Source organism: Anser brachyrhynchus, assembly GCF_964034855.1.
Source record: "Anser brachyrhynchus genome assembly, chromosome: 2".
NCBI lineage: Eukaryota > Metazoa > Chordata > Aves > Anseriformes > Anatidae > Anser > Anser brachyrhynchus.
Window position 1 is genome coordinate 16,122,166 of NC_137695.1, and position 19,467 is coordinate 16,141,632.

At 42.0% G+C, this 19,467-nt stretch overlaps 1 protein-coding gene across 17 annotated transcripts in view; it reads left to right on the plus strand.

Moving 5' to 3' along the window:
• Positions 1-1,087: 1,087 nt before the first annotated feature.
• ARHGAP12 (Rho GTPase activating protein 12) overlaps positions 1,088-19,467 on the plus strand; it is a 77,762-nt gene continuing 59,382 nt past the window's right edge. For 9 of the 17 annotated variants that reach the window (XM_080581709.1, XM_080581721.1, XM_080581722.1 and 6 more), the window contains exons 1-2: positions 5,969-5,993; positions 7,017-7,771. In XM_080581709.1, the coding sequence (XP_080437835.1) occupies positions 5,984-5,993; positions 7,017-7,771 (765 nt within the window). In that variant the 5' untranslated portion in view covers positions 5,969-5,983. Of the gene's footprint in view, positions 1,246-1,740; positions 1,765-1,882; positions 2,021-5,968; positions 5,994-7,016; positions 7,772-19,467 lie in introns of those variants that run through there. The other 8 variants (XM_080581718.1, XM_080581710.1, XM_080581715.1 and 5 more) reach the window with 5 other exon arrangements.

Genomic DNA, 19,467 nt, shown 5'->3' on the forward strand with positions numbered 1-19,467 from the left:
ACAAGTTTCTTTCGCCTTTTAAGGATAAATAATGAACATCTATATAAAAGATGTTGTTTCCCTTGCAATAGAAATAGTAGTCTCTACTGTTTTTCTGGACTCTGTGAATAACTTCTGAAGAAAGAGGTGTAACGCTGGTACCAGCCTTGCTCCATCAGCAGACTTCACAGGATTTTAATGACTTTCTGTGAACAGTTAGCCCAAAATCAAACGATCCTTGGTGTCATGGGGACACTTGCATAAATATTCAGGCTAAGATACATAGAAGCAAAGCTTTAAGATATTTGCACTGTTTACCACTTGTCTTGCATGTTGTCACACATCACCAGATACAAAATTGCAGGGAAATATAATTACTGGAAATATGTTCAGTATGAAAATGTGTCCACATGTTCATTTATACATACTCATGTCATTTTTCTCTTTTTTTTCCCCCTCAAATACAGCCTCTGCTTCTCTTTTCCTCAAGTGGAGTCTCTTTTGCTTGCACCCTTCAGGTGCTCTCTTCCCATTGCCTTTCCTTTCCTTCAGCAAAGCCTCTTTTTCCCACCTCTAAAGGATTTTACTGTCTCCTTCCGTATTCCATGTGCTAAAATAATCAACAAAGAAGAAGTTTGGGCCAACGTTAGCCTGGATTATAGGAACAGAGCGCAGTTTACATGTCTCAGTGCCATTGTTTCAGGACGTTTGCAGATCCGCCCAGATACCCCCGCGTGGGTTACACTCAGCTCATGCTTTCAAGGAGGACTAGTTACTATATTTTTTTTTAAAAAAGATAAGATAAATCACAATTTGAAAACGCCGCGAAGGTCACGTAAACGTTCCCACACTGGACGTGTGACGACTCTGACTGGCAGACTAAGAGACACCACACGAACTCCGAACAAGCGAGGATGTACGTTTTTTTTATTCCCCCCCGGTCACACCAAGCACCGGGTTTCTTTTCCACAGGTGACCCCCTCACGGACACCCCCGTTCCCCCCCCGCCCCTCACGCCCGCCATGCGCAGGCCGCGCCCCCCCCCCCCCTCCCGCGCTGCCCCGGGCCAGGCCCCAGCGGCGTCCCGGAGCCCGCCCGCCCCCGGCACGTGACGCGGGGCGGTGACGGCGCCGTGCCCGGGAGCTGGCACTGGGCGGCGGGGACGGGGCGGGGACCGGGGCGGGAGGGGACGGGACGGGACGGGAGGGGAGGGCACGGCACGGAGCGGCCGCCGCTGGATCGGGGCCCGCCGCCACCCCGGGGCAGGTGAGGGGCTGCGGGGCGAGGAGGAGGAGAAGGAAGAAGAGGAGGAGGAGGAGGAGGAGGAAGGTGGGGAGGTGCCGCCGCCGCCGCCGGGAGGGCTCGGGGCACGGCGGCGCCCCGCTCTGCCGCCGCCATCCCGCTCGGCGCGGCGGGGAGGCGGCTCCGGGCCGCGGGGAGGCGGCGGGGAGGCGCACCTGGGCGCTGCGGGGCCGTAAGGAACCGCGCCGGGCCGTACCGCGCCGCGCTGAACCGAACCGAGCCGTACCGGGTGGTACCGAGCCGTGCCGGGCCGTACCGGGGCGCACCGAGCCGTACCGAGCCGTGCCGAGCCGCCTGGCGCAGCCTCCCCTCACCTGCGCCAGCCGCAGCCGGGCTGCAAACAAAGGGAGCGCGGCGCTGCCTCTCCCCGGCTCCCCCCCCTTTACCCCGGTTCCCCCGGCTCACCCCCCCTCCATTTTGGGGTTTTTCGCCCCTCTCCCAGTAGCTCAGCACCGGCGGGGGTTTTGGAGCCGTTCGGAGGCGGTGCGTGAGGCCGCAGCACGGTGCGAGGCGCGCGGTGAGGGCAGGTGGGCTGGCGGTGTGCGGGGGGTCGGCCGGGGGTGCGCCAGGAGCCCCAGAAGTGGCCCTGGGCAGCTGTCTGAAATCCAGGGCTTGTGCAGGGCTCTGAGTCAGTAGGCGATTGTTAAATGGTTACTTATTAAGCCTTTTAATTTTTAAGGAAGTCCGAGCTCCGGGAAGCTGCTTTGCTTTGCGCTTGTGCTTGATTTCTAGCCTGACGGTAGGTAGCTCTGCGAGGAGACAGCGCAGGAGTGAGCTTGCCTTCAGGAGCCTGCAAGTTTCGTCTGTGTTTGTTGGTCGCATTTGCATTTTGCATGTATTTTTATACAACTTCTGCGGGCCGCAAGCGCAGGCTTTGCAGGCGGCAGTTTTTGCAGGCGCTGGTTGGGTGCTGGCTGCTCGTCTGACCCACCAAGTCCCCCGAGAAGGTGGCTGGAAGGGGTCCCCAGGGGAAGAGCAGCATCAGCGGGGAGAGACTGGGACAGACGGGGCTGCTGTGGGGTCGGTCTGCTCAGAAACCATCATGCGATACGTCCTGAAGTGCTGAGAAAGCTGCCAGTGGAGAAGCAGAAGCACAGAGTATACTGCACTGCAGCCAGTTTATCTCATCTGGCCCAAACCGATAATAACTTATCCCAATTTAGCTTCCGTACTTGGGTTTATTTCTGCAGCAGCTCCTCAGAAGGGTTCATTTCAGTAGTGGGTAAAGTTTGATTCTGAAAATGGAAGAAGATGGCGCAAGTCAACTGCTGCTCCTTTGTAGGACATCATGAACAAGGTCACAGGAAGAATTTTAAGGAGATCAGTTAATATCCTCAGTGTTTTGTATTTAGTAATTTGCTGTGTTTCTATTATGAAGTAATTACATGCTGTGGTAAGTCTCCCCCAAGACAAATATAGAAGAGAAAGACTTGAGTTATACAGAAAAGGCTTCTGCTTAATTACTTGGCTCTAGAAGATCAGGAGAAATTACTCTGTGTGTAATAACTTGGGGAGTGGTAGGAATCTTACATTGTGCACCTCCTGATTTTTATTTTTGTCTTGAGTTCTGGGGTAGTGCTGAAGTTAGGAATGATCATACTCGATGCAATACATAGTATTATACATGTTGTACGTGGTCCTCTCTGTGCGCATATGTCTGTCTGTGTATGCTAGGGCTGTGCTTCTTTCAGGTCCATTTCCACACGCTTCAAGATGAGTTTAGTGAACATCTTTCTGCAGTTAAGAGTGAGAGTTTCAAGCAGATGAACTGCAGGGTTTCAGTTTCCCTAGGAAAGGCCTCCTTGTAAACAAATACAAAGATACCTAGAATGAACCACTCCAAGCAGAGATGAATTTGCCATTGCGGCTGGTTGGGTTTGGTAAGAAAAGATCCCGGTTTGGTGAGAAACGCCCAAGTTCCAGCTGGGCTCAGAGGCTGGCTGCAGAGCTGCTGCGTGCCCATGCTGAGGGGTGTTGGAGCTGGGTGCGGGCAGGGCAGAGCTGACCTCAGCGAGCACGGTGGGCTGCCTGCTTTGCTCAGCCTTTGCCAAGTAACAGCTGGGAAGGGTTTGTATTGGGAGCGGGAGCTCGAAGAGATCCACGCCATGGCGTTGGGTGAGAGAACTCGTAACCGTCGGCCCTGTCTGTGTGGGGACACAGACACGGGTGTAATCGTGAACATGCTCGCTCTTTGTAGCAGCCCAAGTGCTCTGTTAAGTGGCAGGATGTATTTCTACGTGGGGATGTGGCCCACCTTAAATTAGTTAACCTGTAGCATTCAGGTTTCACTTGCCAGATGGAAAATGTGGCCTGAATCTGTTCTTTGGCATTCGTGAAAAAAGTTTCTTCATGTTTTTGTTGTCAGTTGGGGGCATTCATTGTTATTAATCTGTTCACCAGGTATTAAGACTTCATTTAAGGTATTAAAGCTTATGGATGTCCTCTGTTTGCAGTCGATGGCTTTTTCATGCCTATCACTCTCTAATTAGGATTCCTCAGCCTTCTTTACTGACGTGGCTGTCATCCAGCATTTCAGGTAACTCTAGAAAAAACAGCTCAGGGGCTGCGAGGCATGACCCGCTGTATCGCTTCCGTGGCTGCCCAGTAGCAACAAACTCACGTGCTCCAAATGTCACTGCTGTGCTCTCAGGTCTGAATTCTTCTGTGCCCTGTGCTGTAGAGGCTCAGCCCAGGCTCCCGGGGCTCTGTAACCGAAGCTCCACGAGGCAGACGGGTGCGTCCTCAGAGGATGTCACCAGTAGCTGTCCCCTGGGCTATGCACAGGGTGCAGGCAGTCCTGTCTTCTGTGGTGCAACAGCTGCATAAAAAAAAATGAAGTAAAACTTCTGCGTTTGGATCCGCGAAGTCAAGGCAGTGCTAGTTGTTTGCAGACTTAGAGGCTTAAGTCAATATTTATTAATTAAACTCGGTGGGAAGGATTTCCCACCTATACCATAGGTGTTTCTCTCAGGGGAGGTGCAGAAGTAGAGCCTGGCTTGATCCTGATGATGTGAGCTATTTATAAATCAGTTTCACTGTTCTGGCCAGCCGCAGAATACAGCCTGTCTCTTTTCATCCGATGTTCAGTGTTACAAAATGCTTGCTATTGACTTGATAATTTTGCAGCTCAGCTGAAAGAACAAAAAACTGTGCCTTTTTTTTCTTTTTTTTTGGAAAAGGCATGGGGTTACAAAACTGACTTCAGAATAGGGTAGAGCTATTTTTGTAGCTACTGCATTTTATTTAACTTCTATTTCTCAAAATTCTGTTAACTTTTTTGAAGTGTAAAATGCAACTTATATTGAGCCTATCTATCTTGAAGAAAAAAATAAGCATTAAGCATGCATTCTCACTAAATAGTTATATGAAGCAGGCAAGAGAATGAAAATTCCAAGCTTTCAAACACTTGGGAGCCCTGTGGGAAACCACGGGTATACATTCTTTCTTTTGGGAGAAGTAAAACCAGCGTGAGTGGGTTGTCTTCTTACATTTTAATATCCAAGGCAGCATACCTTAATGGTAGACTGTAGCTTGGAATCGCTTCTATTTTTCTGGTATATGACCTTGAAGCTGTGAAAGGGATTGGTAGCGATGCTGGAGAAGTGTTGGGAGGAGTCAGATTTAGTAACAAGGAGGAAAATAATGTTTGTATGCGAGAGTTTCCAAAGCTGCGAAGAGAGTGGGTATGTTTACCTGCTGCTGGAGTTGCTAAACAACTGCAGAAGTGCACTTAAAAATACCGATTTATGTTGAGCAGCAGGTAGGCTAGTTGTTCTGTACCCAGACTGTAAATAGACTGCAGTGCTGCAAATGTCAGTGTGCTGTTTTATGGGGGAGAGAGTAAAAGGGAAAAAAACAAAACGCGCACACAAAACCCCAGACAATCCGAGCATTCTTTCCTGCTGCTTTGTGTCCCTCTCGTCAGCTTTGTTTGAATGTGGTACCATCTTTCTTTCTGCCAAGTCCTGCAATAAAATTGCAAGTCTGATCTTGTGACTCCATTTGGAGTCCGGTAAGCAATTGTGGCTTTAAGGCTACCCGTAGGAAGTGCGTCCTGGGTGTCGATGGTGGACTGTGGGAGAAGGGACGACATGGTTTAAACACAGATCGTTCTTTCCAGGCTTCGTACTTGAGCTTTTTAGGGTTGTCTCTTTCTATTGAGTTAAGTGGGAAACGCAACGTATTCGAGGATCGGATCAAATAGCAGAAATGGTGAAAGAAAAATTGAGGAACCGTTAGGGGTTTCTGCTTCAGCTCTCCCCAGAAGTCCCTTTTGTTGTTTGTGCACTTAGTCCCTCTTACAGCCTGCATCTGTGTGCCTGCATGGAATTGCATTAGTTCCGCTGTGTTTCAGGGTAAACACTGTAAATCTCATCATGAAGTCTCAACTTGCAGAGCAGCGAGTTTCTGAATTGTTTTTCTCATTCACAAAACATGCGGGATTTGTTTTAGACTTATCTGTTAATCTTTGGGGGTTAAAATGGCAGCATTTTATTGAATTCTCCTAAACTCTGTTTGAATGTTAGAGGTCTTCCCCATTTACTCGTATGCTTCATTTTTTTTTTTTTTCAAGATTAAGGGACTGTATCTTACAATGAACACAACGAAGTAATGTGGAAGTTGCTAAGACTGATGCTTACCAACTCGTGAATCGCAACTTTGATGTTAACATGATTAACTAGAGGAGAAATCGTGGTAGTTCATGGATATGGGTACAGTTGTCGTTGTCTAGACTGTAGGATGCTAAAAAGCCCTTTTCAAAATTTTCATGTAGTATCCTTTTATTATTTATTTTCAGTTTTGCTTCATAATCCTGTTTCATTATTTTTTTGGGTCTTTGTTTTAGCACATATCGCTCTTGGTTATATCAGGTTTTCTGTGAAGTACATTAAAACTAAAAGCTATAAAAGTAATTAAAACTAAAAGCTCTTCTAAGAGCAAAGTGAATAGGTAGAATTTAAACCGCTAAAACCAGAGTATCTTGGAAACTTTAAATATTTCTTTTAACCTGAAACTGTTTTAGCATTACAATAGTATATTGCAGTTATACCAGCAGTTTATAGAAGTAAATCAGCATTTTTGAAGACTGGCTAGAGGTAGAGGCAACATGACGTGCGTGCTCAGATGGCACAGGTTGCCCAGCTCCTTAGGGATCAGTTTCGGCACTGAGGTGGAGGTCAGCAGAGCCTGTATACAGCGTGCAACACGTGGGGCAGGGATTGCCAGCCCATGCTGAACTTGGTGACTGGCATGTAGCATTGGAGGAAGAATTAAAGGATTTTGTAAGGAATTCTGAGCTCTCTGAAGGGACTTGTGAACTGAAGGACAGCTCAAAATAAGCAAACCATAATCTTTTCCTTTTAAATATATTAAATCCAGAATAGTGATGCAGTTTCATAAGAAATTAAGCCTGTATGTAAGCAAGAGAGAGACTCAGACTAGTCTCCCCAGTGATGGTTAACCTTGCTTAGTAAAAGAAGCAACAGGGTTAACAGGTAACTTGGTAGCAAGAGGCTTCTGCGAATACGAGGGTTAAATCAGGGCTTCGGTTGTGTTGTTGACTTTGTTTTATTGCTGTGAAAGGTACCTGAAAATCTTGCTTTTTTTCATCAATCTCTCTGTCTGAGGTTGACATAAATTGAATATGCCGGGTTATTTTTGAAATTATTTTCCTTTAAAGTGCTCTTGGACAATTACTTCATTATGTAGATATAACTTTTCTTTTTTCCTTGCAGCTCTGATTATTAACAGGAAAATAACACTTCTGAAGCAGAATGTCGCTTACTGTTTGCCGGAAAAGGTGAAATCTTTTCAAAGAGAGATGGCTGATAAGGGTGGGAAGATCCTTCCAGGACAATTGTACATTGAAGTGGAGTATGACTACGAGTACGAGGCCAAGGACAAGAAAATTGTGATTAAGCAAGGAGAGAAATACATCTTAGTGAAGAAAACTAATGATGACTGGTGGCAAGTCAAAAGGGATGAAAATTCCAAACCCTTTTATGTGCCAGCACAGTATGTGAAGGAAATACCACGAAAAGCACTGATGCCACCTGTTAAGCAAGCAGGAATGCTGTCAAATAATGCTTTAAAGTTGACACACGGATTACAGAGGTCGACAGAAAATGTGAATAAGTCGCCAGAGCTTTCTAGTTTTGGAAAATCTTCTCCAGTTCAAGTGTCTTGTTTAGTTCGAGATGCCAATCAAAATCTGGGACCGAACAATAGCCCTGGTCAAACTCTTGGGTTGAGTCTGGACCTTACTCAAAACAATGGAAAACTTAACAACGAGTTGCAGTCTCCCAAAATTTCCAATCAGTATAGAACCATCTCCATGGGTCATTTCCCGTGTCCAGAGTTCTTGGAAATAGAGAAGACCAGCTTTTTGCATGAACAATCTTGTGATTCAGCAGGAGAAGGCTCAGAAAAAATTCATCAAGATTCAGAATCTGGAGATGAACTCAGTAGTAGCTCCACAGAACAAGTGCAGGTAAGCTTAAAAATGGTTTCTGTAAATGTGTGTTTTTTTTTCTTCTCCCTATTTCCTTGTTACCATAATGGTTTGTTACAGTTTTGATTTTTTTTTCTGTAATAAATTGAGATTAAGTCAAAATGTATTGTCTCAGCATGAACTAGCTGTTGAAGTCTAACCAGTTGACATATGTGGTTCTATTACTTGCAGAAGTACTTTGGTTTGGGGATTAATTCCATTTACGATTCATGCGATTGAATGTTACAGAAACAGCCCTTCTTTATTAAGTTTGTTTGGAGATGACGCTTAATTTGGATTATTCTCTTCCAGAGGAAGCGAGCCTGTTGCAGTAACTCACTTGGATTTGTGAAAGCAGAGGAAGATAATAGTGCTAGTTACAGTCAGCTTTTTCTAAATCTGTGTGTAGATAGTGTACAAGCTGTAAATTGACGTATTAGAGGGTTTAATAGCTTAAAAAGGGTACATTTAGATTTGTATGGAGTTTAATTTCTGGCTTGATTATTTTATTTGTAGGCTCTTGTAATGAGTCAGCCTTGCCAATTTTGCTTCTCACAACTTTACACTGGATTAAAACTCAAAACATGTGAGTTTTGTTAATTAGTATGGAAGAATCTCAGGAATGATGTACTCCCACTTCAGGCTAAAACTGAGCATTGATTTCCTTTTTCTTTAGTGAAATGGAAGTCATTTCATTTACTTCCTTTTTTTTCCTTTTTTTTTTTTTTAACACCTCCTTGCCCTTCTCCCCCATTAACAACAACAACAAAAAAGTTATCACTGATTTAGATAATTAGGTCAGACTTCTGGTATGGATAACCAGGTTAATTGGTCTATTGTAATTCCAGATTAGTTCTTGAAGTATTGATGTGTGCATACATGTGCATATTTATGTATTTGTGTAATACAGAGATTTTAATCCCCAATATACAGAGATTTTAAGTTGTTTTAAAATTCTCAGATTAAAAACTCCCTGCTCTTAAACTTCCTTACACTTTATTGTTGCGTGTGTACAAACCGACCACTATAATAAATCCCATTTGTCAGCCACTCGCTTGCCGCATTCAGGACTCACTTAAGGGTGGTATTCAAATGAAAGCTGATGCTAACTTCAGAAATGAAAATATTACTGTGGAGAATTGTGCATCAGCACTGGTTTGCTAATAAGACACAATTTGTACAAAGCTGCTTAGTTGATATGAGTGAGTATAGAAAGGTCTTAAAGATACAAGATAGATTGGGTGATTTACGTAGTCATGAACTCTTAATCTATATTATTATGTAATATGTTGATATTTATTGAAGTACCCAGAATCAGGAATTCTTAAATATCCCACTCTATTCTTGACCTCTTTCTTCAAAGTCAGAGTTCCTCTAGTTAGGGGATTTCATGCCTCTAATATTTGTTACCTTTTCTAACAATTTTACTTTCACTTTTTTTTTTTTATAATGTGAATAATATGGAATAAATGGGATTACTGAATTTCATTTCTTCAATTTTTTAGTTTTAGTTTCATTTTGTACTTCATTAACATAAAGATTGTTATGAACAAAGTGGAGAAAATCGATGTCCTAGCTCACAGTAGCTGATACCAGCTGCTTAGAACTAAGGATAAGATAACTGTTAGGCATTTACTATAGAAACGTGCAGTGGCTCATCTGCTGTTGGATTAATTGAGTGCTGAATGAATGACAAAATACTAAGGAATGGTTTGAAAGTATATTTTACTCTAAATAGTTTATCGCACTTATGTTTATGTTGTGTGTCAAGACAGTTTCCTCTAGTGTGTTGAATAAGCATCGCCTTTCCTAGTTAAAGTAGGTGAAATCGATGTTACATGGGTGTCTTCTGCCACACAGTAATTAACATTCAGACCTGCTGTCCAGTTTTTGTGCAACTTTGTGGTACTGATACAGTGACACAATCTTTTCACCTTTCTCCTCCATCCCACTGCCTCACCACTAGAACCTTTTTATATGTGTGGACTTCGGTGGGACAAGTATGCACGTGTGTGTAGACTTTACGGGGTTGTAAGGAAGGTCTGAAAATGGAAGGTGTCCCAGTGCTTAATATTCCAAATCCCTACAGCTGAAACACCACATTTTTAGGAAAATCACGGTGGCGTTTGACGTGTGTTGCCGTGGAACTTGTCCTAATCACAGCCTCGGACATCAAGAGAGCGGGTGCTCAGTATGCCTCGCAGTTGCCTTATTTTAAAACCATGAAGTAACTTCATCTCGTCATGCGGAATCATGGGCTCTTTCAACACGATAAAAATATTTGACATTTCGTAGCCATAGGGATTAAAGCAGTAGTAGAACTGATGTCACTGCAGCTCAGTCTAGATACTATGAGTGCCAGCCTTCTCTGGAACAGGCCCATGTTTTTTTTATAATTCTCTCAATAATGAGCGTTGTTTAGTACAAATCAGCTGTGCCGAAATTAATGGCTTAGAAAGCTGTTTTTATTGCTTTTTAGTCTGTAGCGAGAACATCAAGTTCCCTGCTTTCGCACACAAACAGGATTTTGCTTCCCAAGACAGTCCGACTGCGGCTCTTCCTTCCCTCTGCCTGCTGTGGGATTCAGTTTTACGCCGTCTGTACTGCAATGAGCTTCAAGCTACAGGTGTTTTCTCTTAAATTTGTAAGGTTAGATAGAGACTAGACTGGCCTTGATAGTATCTCTGTGTGGGTGACTTTTTATTTCTTCCTAGACTCATGATTTAAGAGTCTGGCTGGAAGGGGAGTTGACATCGATGTCAGCACTGAGCTGGTACTGAGGAAGCCTGAGAGTTAAGGGGTGTGCTTTTGTGGTCGAGTCGGTTTGGAGAAGGAACCTTTGAACTTACCCAGCCCAGCGGCATGGTTTCCAGCCAGCCACGGAAATGAGGAATGGGTTAGTTTGAGGTGACGGTAATTTTTTGTCCCTATCCCAACCTGCAGCGTTTTTTCAGTATCCTGAGTGTGAATATACGAGATGCAGAGGAGTGCTTGTATTACGAAATACTTCTGAGAGATGGGTACGCTGTTCTCTGAAGATTATCCTACTACTTCTTTCCAGTAAAGAAGTACAGCTTCTGTGGCTGAACAGCCTCCAGCTCATACATTTGCTGGCTGTGGAAATGTTGGAAGATCCAGTCTCCAATGTACTGCATAAAGGAAGGATTTTTTGAGATGTGGTATGGAATGGAGGTTAGGGAGGTGACAATGTGAGCAGAAGAACTTGCTAATGAAGATGAGGGCAAAATGATCTGATCAAGAGGGAGGAAAAAAAGGAAAGGGTAATGAATACTTCTGGCTCTTTGTGTAAAGAAATTCCAAGTACTGGGTGTAACTCAGATGCATAAGGTGCGCTAAGAATCAGATGTTTGCTTATGGACTTGAACTGTAGGAAGGCTGGAGGTAATTAGAGAAAGCAGGGCTTGAGAGGAAATGTTCCAATTTAACCAGATTTAAATCTGGTGGAGATAATACCTGCCAGTAGAACTGGTATTGAATGAAATGGATCAGGATTGCGCAGATAGAATCACTGGCACGCTGATTGTGATCAAATCTGACAATCAATGGATGTTTTCAACAGAATTTTAGGACAGTGGTGTCAGGTGTGATGTCCAGATCCTATGAAAAGGGCAGAAAACAATCCTTTGAGATGCTAGCAATGGGAAAGAAGGAAACTAAGAGGAGAATGTTGCAGCAGAGGATGCGCAGTACTTGAGAGAAGCAGCTGAAAGGTTAGTGATGTGCAGTATAGGCCAGAATAATTGTTGTGTAGGTGTGGGGGGGAACCCAAAACCTACGCATATAGCCACACCTGATTTCTTAGGAAGGAAGAGTTGAAGCAAAAGTGGAAAAAATTTAAAAGTGGTTTAGAAGGCTTTGGGACAGTGTTTGCAAGTAAAATGCACTCAGAGATTTTGAGAGAGGGTGTGCAGAGAGGGAGAAGTTGGTTAAGTTCAGAGATCGTGCCAAGGATGGTTAGGTGTTATCTTTATAGAAAGATGGTACTTTGGAATAAAATAGCTGCAGACAGAAATTAATCTGCTTTCAGCAATGCTAATGTATAACTTACCTGAAATACTTTTTCTGATGAGGATGAGTGTAACTTCCTACTGTGTCATCAGAGACATGGATTATATAGGTGATAATGTCTGTGTATGAGTAAAATATTTGCTCTGACTTAGTGTTACTTCTTATGCTCATTAAAAGTTACTTTTAGTAGCAGGCTGTTTTTAATCATTATAAATATAGACAGTGACCCATTTGCAAAGATTGTTCTGTCTTTCATCCTCTTTAGTAATTGACTATTGCATAAACTGTCAAGTGCTAAAGGGGATTATCACTAGGATGACTGTTTTGCTTTGCTTAATTCTGAGTAGTAAAGATCTTGCAGAGAGATCCTTCTGTTTTACTGTAGAGATTTCTGTGGGAATTGTTATAACTTCTTGAATGGAGACTTTTTGTGTGTGTGTGTATGTTTCAGTAGATAGTGTGAGTGCATCATCTGGAGGTCTTAGCATTTTTGTCTATTTTGCCACCTAGTTGAAAGGCTGGTGGTAAATCTTCAGTATTAGACTACCTCGGTCAAATACTAAAACTCTAAATAAGTCTTTTGTTACTGTTTTTGTGGCCTTCAGATTTAGTTTGCATAATAACATTTTTTTTTTTAACTTCATTAAGTAAGTTAGAATACGCTGAAATATACCCATTATAATGAGGTGAAGAATAAAGCTTTTAGTTCCTTGTCATTAGAAGTTGTCTGTGGTATTTTGTAAAGCATTAAAACAATTCTTTTTATGTAATTCCAATAACTGCTGTTAGAATTTAGAAAAATGTTTCAGGCTGGTTAGAAAGTTGTATCAGTTACCCTGAACCTGCCTTTTCTTTTAAGCAGTACAAAATACCACCTTCAGCTCTGACAATGGCAGAATCTCCGCAGCCGGTAAACGCTTATACAGAAAAGCAGTACCAGGAAAATGAACTGATGTTTTGTCTGGCTGCTGCATAAACTTAAAGCAGCAGGCGATACTGGAGACTTGCTTGTTCTCCATTGGCAATGCTTCTGTCGGTTTTTAAGTTGGGAACTTCCAGATGCAGAACAAACTCAAATTGCTTTGTAATAAACAAAAACCCTACTTGAGAATATTTGATCCTATCTTGTTCTTGCACATTGCGTAACTCTGAGAATAAACAATTGCATTCTGTATATATTTACCTAGTTGCTTTCTAGACAGTTGTTTAATGTTCCAGTGCTTGTATGTTAAATAAATGTGCTGTTATTTTGTAGAATTCTAAAGAAAGTCTCACTTGTTTCACAGCAGTGTGACAAAACAGTAGGGAACGTATGACTGGATAGAATAAAATGCAGAACGCTTTTTTTTTGTCAGATGGGCAGCTCTCTGGAATAGTAGACGTTTGTGCTTAAAAAAGGAAAGTAAAGTCTGTGCACATCTAGTACCCAAACAGCTGATATTTCTGTGTCTTTGCAGAGGTGTTTGATTTAAAAGTGATAGACAGAAATGCGTTTTGTCCTTACATGGATTTTATTCTAATATTAAAGCCAAATACTTTTAAACAATATAATCTTCTTCTGAATAGTGAGAATTGATGAAGAGTTTCAAAGACTTTTGTGATGATGAGTGATTGGGCAATGTAGTGTTAAATTACACTTATAACTTTGCATTTAATCTATCTTAGTGTGGCTTCTGAGCTAGTTCTTGGGAAAGATTGTAACTGTTGAGTACACCACTTTATGGAAGTGTTAGGTTAATATAAAGAAGTGATCAAATAAGTGTGGATAACGTCAGTTGTAGAAAACATTAAAAAAAAATGCAGAAGTTTGTAACTAATTCCATGGTATTTCAGTATCTTAAATACTTTGCAGTTGCAGTCATCTTTCTCATTGAAAATCTCTCATGGAAAATGAGAGAGTGCTGAAAACAGCACACAGAAAGGTGAAAGGTATGAGCAGAGGCGTGGAATAGTTCCCATGTGAAATCTTTGCAAAACCTTTTCTCTCCGGGTGCACATTTAGTGTTACATCCAGAATAGGTATTGTAATTATTGCTGCTGAAATGGCTGAGAGATTGTTCAGAACTAAAGTAGTCTTATTTTTTTTGTCTTTTAACATTTTTTTCTGCCTGTCTTTTCTGTTGTAAACTCTTGAGGGTTGAGAACTTGTGTACAAAGATGTTCTGACGATGGGCGTGGGTATTGTGAGTCTCTGTTTCAATGAATTGTAGTTCTCCCTCAGATAAAAGTTTTGTAAATGAAACCTTAAAGCTGAGGGGTTGAGCTTATTGCTTTTGTTGGTTTTTGATGTTGTATTATCTGGCTTCAACTTCTGTTTGTAAGCAGAGTTCCTGATTAGAATTTACTGGCACCCCTCTTTAATCTGCAATTACATATGACTTTTGAATTTAATTAATAGTTTTAATTGTTCCCTTTTTAAATGGTTTGCCTGGGGCTTCTGGATGATCTTCAGATCATCCAGTTAAATTAAGTAGCTTCCCCGTGTTCTGTTGAAAGGCACTGCTGAAGAGCAGAGTGTTAGGCAGGTTTTCTGGCCGTGGCTAGCACAAGCAGATGTCATCTTTCTCTTGCTTTCGTGGATTATCATTCAGCTGAATAACTTTGCTGCTCTAGTCACCACACGGCTCTGTAAATATTTATTGCTGGTAGAGCATGGAGATGGAACGGTGCTGGCTGGAGGAGTGCTGCGATCGAGTATGTAAATACCGGTGCAGCAATACCAAAGGCTGTGCGTACTCCTTTATTACAGCCTGAATAGCTATAAATAGTCTAGTGCAAAGTTTGTAAGCCTGGTGGACTGAAGGACTCACTTGCCTTTTTAGTACAACTTAGGGGCTGAGATACCTACAACAAAGGTACTATGTAAAGGACAACATAATGCCTGATAAAAGCAAAAATACTACTCCCCAAAATCTTTCTGAACTTGTTCAATATATATAAGTGTTGTATACAAATTTCTTTTCTAGGCAGCTTGACAGGTTGCCAGGATGTTGTTCAGAATCACTTGCGCTACGCAGAAATTCCACAGCACGTTGCATGTAACCGGTGTGACTCCCTCATCCCTACGCTCACGCCCGTGCAGATAAAGCCGGAGGAGGCTTTGCTGCTTCCTGCCCGGCCCACTTGTCATGGCCGGGCCCCGTGGCTGTGGTGTTAGGCCTGAGGCGAGGCAGCCCGGCCCGAGCTCCCTGAGGCCTGCCAGCGGCATGGCTGTCACGGCGCTCTCCTTCCAGCCCCGTGGCGCTCGGCCTGTCATGGCGGGCAGCCCCTCACGGGGCAGGTGCTCGTCGGTCACCCACTGCTGCCCTCACAGCTCCCGACTGCGGCCTTCGGTCTGACTTGCTTTCTCCCATCTCGTCTTTGTTGGCTGGAAGGATTATGTTCTTCGTTTGTCACCTCTGAGAAGGGAGGACATTTACTGGGGAGCAAATAAAACTTGGAAGGGATTTTTTTTCTTGGTATTCTTCCATGCCCTTCTCCCCAGAAGAGAACTGTCCGTTCCTTCTCTCCCCAGTGTTAGAGTACTTGTTCTTATAGCAGGATGTGGGTTGTGATGTACCGAGGTTGAAACTTAAACTTTGTTTTCAATTAACTGTGTGTGTAAAAACCTGTATTTCATCCCTTTCCTTCTTTTCTAGTTTACAAGCTGCTATTGTAACCATTGACTAAACAAAACTTGGGTATGTTCTTGTGCTCAAATTTATTTTTTTTATGGAGAATGAGAAAAAAAAACAACTCCCATGTGCTTTGCAAGTTACTTGTTTCTTGCTTTGTAAAGCTCTAAAGCCTCAGCAGACTTTGTCCAAACTTAGGGTCTGACGAAACTCCAAGTAACATTTATGAAGGATGTAAGACAGTGCTATCCAGCAGCTGCAACTCTTTGGCATGCTGTTTGTTAAAACAAATAAAGAGAACATTATGAGGAAAGATGATGTTGCGCTGACAATTTATTTCTTTGCAATTGGTTTCAGAGGGAAGATTTTTTTTCCTTTTTATTTGCGATCCATCAGTTGACTCTTCTGTTAACTCTTCAGTTAAACCTCCCTGTGGCTTCTTTCACTGTCAGTTTTGTGGCTCTTCCCTTGCCTTCTTGTAACATGGTTGCTTTCTGCAACAAATGTAATCAATATCCATAAGATATTTCCAATTTTGTTTCTCCAGCACTGTATACTAGGCCAGGCTATATGTTGCTGGTTGTATGCTTCTTTGTGACACATCATGAATTTCCTAGCAGGAGAAAATGATGCAATACTTCACATCTTGAGTTCTGTGTGTATACTTGTTATATATGTAGTCATAATTGGTGGGTAGAAAGGATAGATCAAAATCATGTTGCTTTTTACACTTTCATAAACTTTCTCTTTAGTCGTGATGGGTCATAGCTGTGCTTAGAAAGATCCAGTTACATTACTGCAGCACGTAAGGATAAAGCTCCAAATCCTGGAGTGCAAGTCTCATACTCACCTGTCTGTGGGAACTGTTGTTGGTTGGTAAGTCTTCCTTTTGATTAGAAACTTACCCACCCTTTTCACCTACCGAGCATTTGCTGAAAATTGCAAAGTATCTTTTTGGTGTTTATTCTCAATGCAATCAGTTGTTAAAGGCAAATGTAGAGGTCAGGTAGAAAGAAGACCGACCAATTGCTGTAGCTTGAAGGGCTGAATTTAAAAACTCTCTGGCGGTGGTCTCAGGAATTGCATACACTTATCCTCCCCTCATTTCATCTTTTCACTGTGCCTCCTTACTGTCTGTCTGTCCAGAGTGCTTGCTGCTTTACTTCACCATATATTATGTTGTAGACTGTGACTTGTGCACCGAGGGCCAGGCTTCTCTGTTGCCCTTGCTGTGGTTGGATTTGGGTTGAGTGCAGCCTCAGAGCTGTTGTAAAGTTAATAAAATTCCACAAATACTACATTTTCTTTATATGTTTGCAGCTGTCACAGGGGAAAAAAAATCTGGTTTAGTATCTAATTTCATTGAAGCATTGTGGTAGCTGCAGACTTGGTTTAAATTCTGTTCTAATGTTGAAACACAAAATGGAATGACAAAGTACACTTCTTTACTCTGGATACTGAATTGCAGAAATAACTGTTCTTAAAAATGAAAGAAATTCTTGCTAGTGTAAGGAAAATAAAGGGGAAGAAAGAGTACAGAAATGCGTGGCTGTTAAATGCTTTCTGCCCTAAACCCAAGTGCCAATAAACTGTCTTGCGAGTAGAGAGAAACAGTAAAAAGTACAGTCACAGGACAAATATGTATATTTTTAGTCGTTGCGAGGGGGGAAAAAGCTGCAACCTGGTTGAGATTCCCATGAGAATTTTCTTGCTTTGCTTAGCTCTCCTGTAAGCATTATGTACAGTCCGTTGCTGTGTTCGTTGGGATTTCAATGTAGTTTTTAACAGTACAATTATGTACTTGTTGTTAACATTAAAAAAAAAAAAAACAACAAAAAAAAACAGAAAACTGAAAAGTGATCTTAGAAATCTCTAACTTGTTGAAGTTATGTGCTTTGTTTTCGATGTAATTCTAAAAATATTGATCTATTTCTAAAAATATTCATCCTGTTTTGTATTCCTTTGCAAAATGGAATCAGAACATTAAAATCAGCGGTACTGTAGTCTATTCTAGCACAATTGAAAATGGAGAATTAAAAAAGAAATTAGAAGCAACATGGCACAATTTCTTATAGGCTTTTCTGTATGTCTTTAAACAGCAATTAAAGGAAATATTCTTACTTTGCTCAAATTTTTAAATACCGTATAAATGCACTGGCAATGAATATTTTTTTGTTGCTCTTCATCCTATTACGTCTTTTAGGACAGAATTTGAAGCTGCGGTCTTGATGTAAAATGTTGTCTGTGTCTTGTCTGGCATGAGACTTGCTTTCCTACTTCATGATCAGAAAAAAATGTTACGCCTGGTGTAACATTAGATGTTCTTTTTCTTATGCCTCTAGAATAAGTGAGTTCGGGGGTGGGGTGGGGTGGGGGGTGAGATGGGGGGCTCAAACAGCCCTAACTAAACCTCAGAGTTTCAGTTTTGTGTTGGAGAAAATATGTTGTGTAGGCAATGTCTTCTGAATTTAGAAGGACTTGTGACACTCTGTCTTAATTCTTCATCCCTTCAATTCATATTCATTCATATTCTTCCTTCTCTCCTTCTTTCTCTCTCTGATCAGTGCTAATATATGTGGGATTTTCATGGTTTATTGGGAACTTCATTTCCACAAGTGTCAAAATCAGAAGTATTTTTCCTGGTCAGAGAAGTTTTAAGCAGAAAACTCATCTAAAGTGGGTTTTAATGCCAAACTTTTTTTTTTGCCATTTTTTGCTTTTTGCCTTAACGTTTTCTTGATGAAGGCTGATAAATGTCCTGTTCTAAAAGGACTCCAAAACAGTAAGGATGACAAATGCAGTATCTTGAAATAGCAAATTCCTTTGGAAGTTAAATTACAATCTCTGATTTTGGTTGTTGTACCGTGACTGTCTTGCACCTTCTACAAAATCGTGCTGTCTGTCATGGAACCCACTAATTATATGCAGCGTTAGCATTAAAAATGTGAGAGAATACTGGATATGAATGCAGATTCCGGAAAGAGACTGGTATAAGGCAAGTGGTGTTTAAAGACAAAGGCCAACCTGTTCGCTGCTGGTTGAAACCTGCTAGGTAAAAATCAGTTTTGATTCTAAATACAGAAATGTAAAATCAGTTTTAATAGTGCGCTAAATGATTAAGGGGAAGCGTAGTGTCTAGTTTTAAACTACGTATTTAAAAGGAAATGAAAAATTAAATGTTAGTTGAAATAACATTTAAATATGTGAAAAATGAAGTGTGTGTGGAAACTACTTCTGTATCATCTGAGTGCTTGGCAGAAGATTTATGTGGAGAAAAGCCTGTGGAAACAGGCAATCCGAAAACCTACCAGCTTCATGTCCCAGTTTGTTTTCAAGTAGGGGAACTCTTTTCATACCAGCTTATGCTAAGCGTCTCAGTAAAGGTATGCTTCCTTGTAGTGACAAAAATGTGGGTGTGACATGTCTTTTTTAATCAATCTTTTTTAACATTGCTGCTACTAGACCTGTTTTGTTACGGGGTGCCAACGTGGCCAAAAGCTCTATGCTGCTGCCTTGGTTAAAGGCAGCATAAAATGTTAGCTTCTGCTCTTACATGACTTTTTATGGTACAGCGTGAAGTATGCACTGGTGTTCATAGCAGAGATTAGTGGTTTAAAATCTTCGTGCTGCTCTTCTCCTGCATTTCTCTGTAGGACAAGTGATGGCTGCAAGGCTCGTGGTACCGCAGGTCCAGCCGAATGGCTTTGTTGTAGGTTGGGTTATGATTGTTGCGCCAGATCGATTGCCCGTCCTCTAGTCCCTCGATTTTAATGGCATTCTAAAAAGCGTAATTATTAATACTGATGCCTGCGGTTAGATCTCAGTGATTGGATCTCATTAAGTGTTGTTGAGAAGATGCAGGTAACCCCCTAGACACTCAATTGCAGCTCTCGTGAAGACAAAATAATTGGGAGCAATGCTGCTCTTAAGCATGTATTAAAAGGTATTTAAAGTTTCCAGGTAAGCCATCTATGTTTAATGTAGCTGTTGTACTAGATGTGACTGACCAGCAAATGGAGCTTTATTTAATGGCAGTGGCGTTCCAGGAAGGTT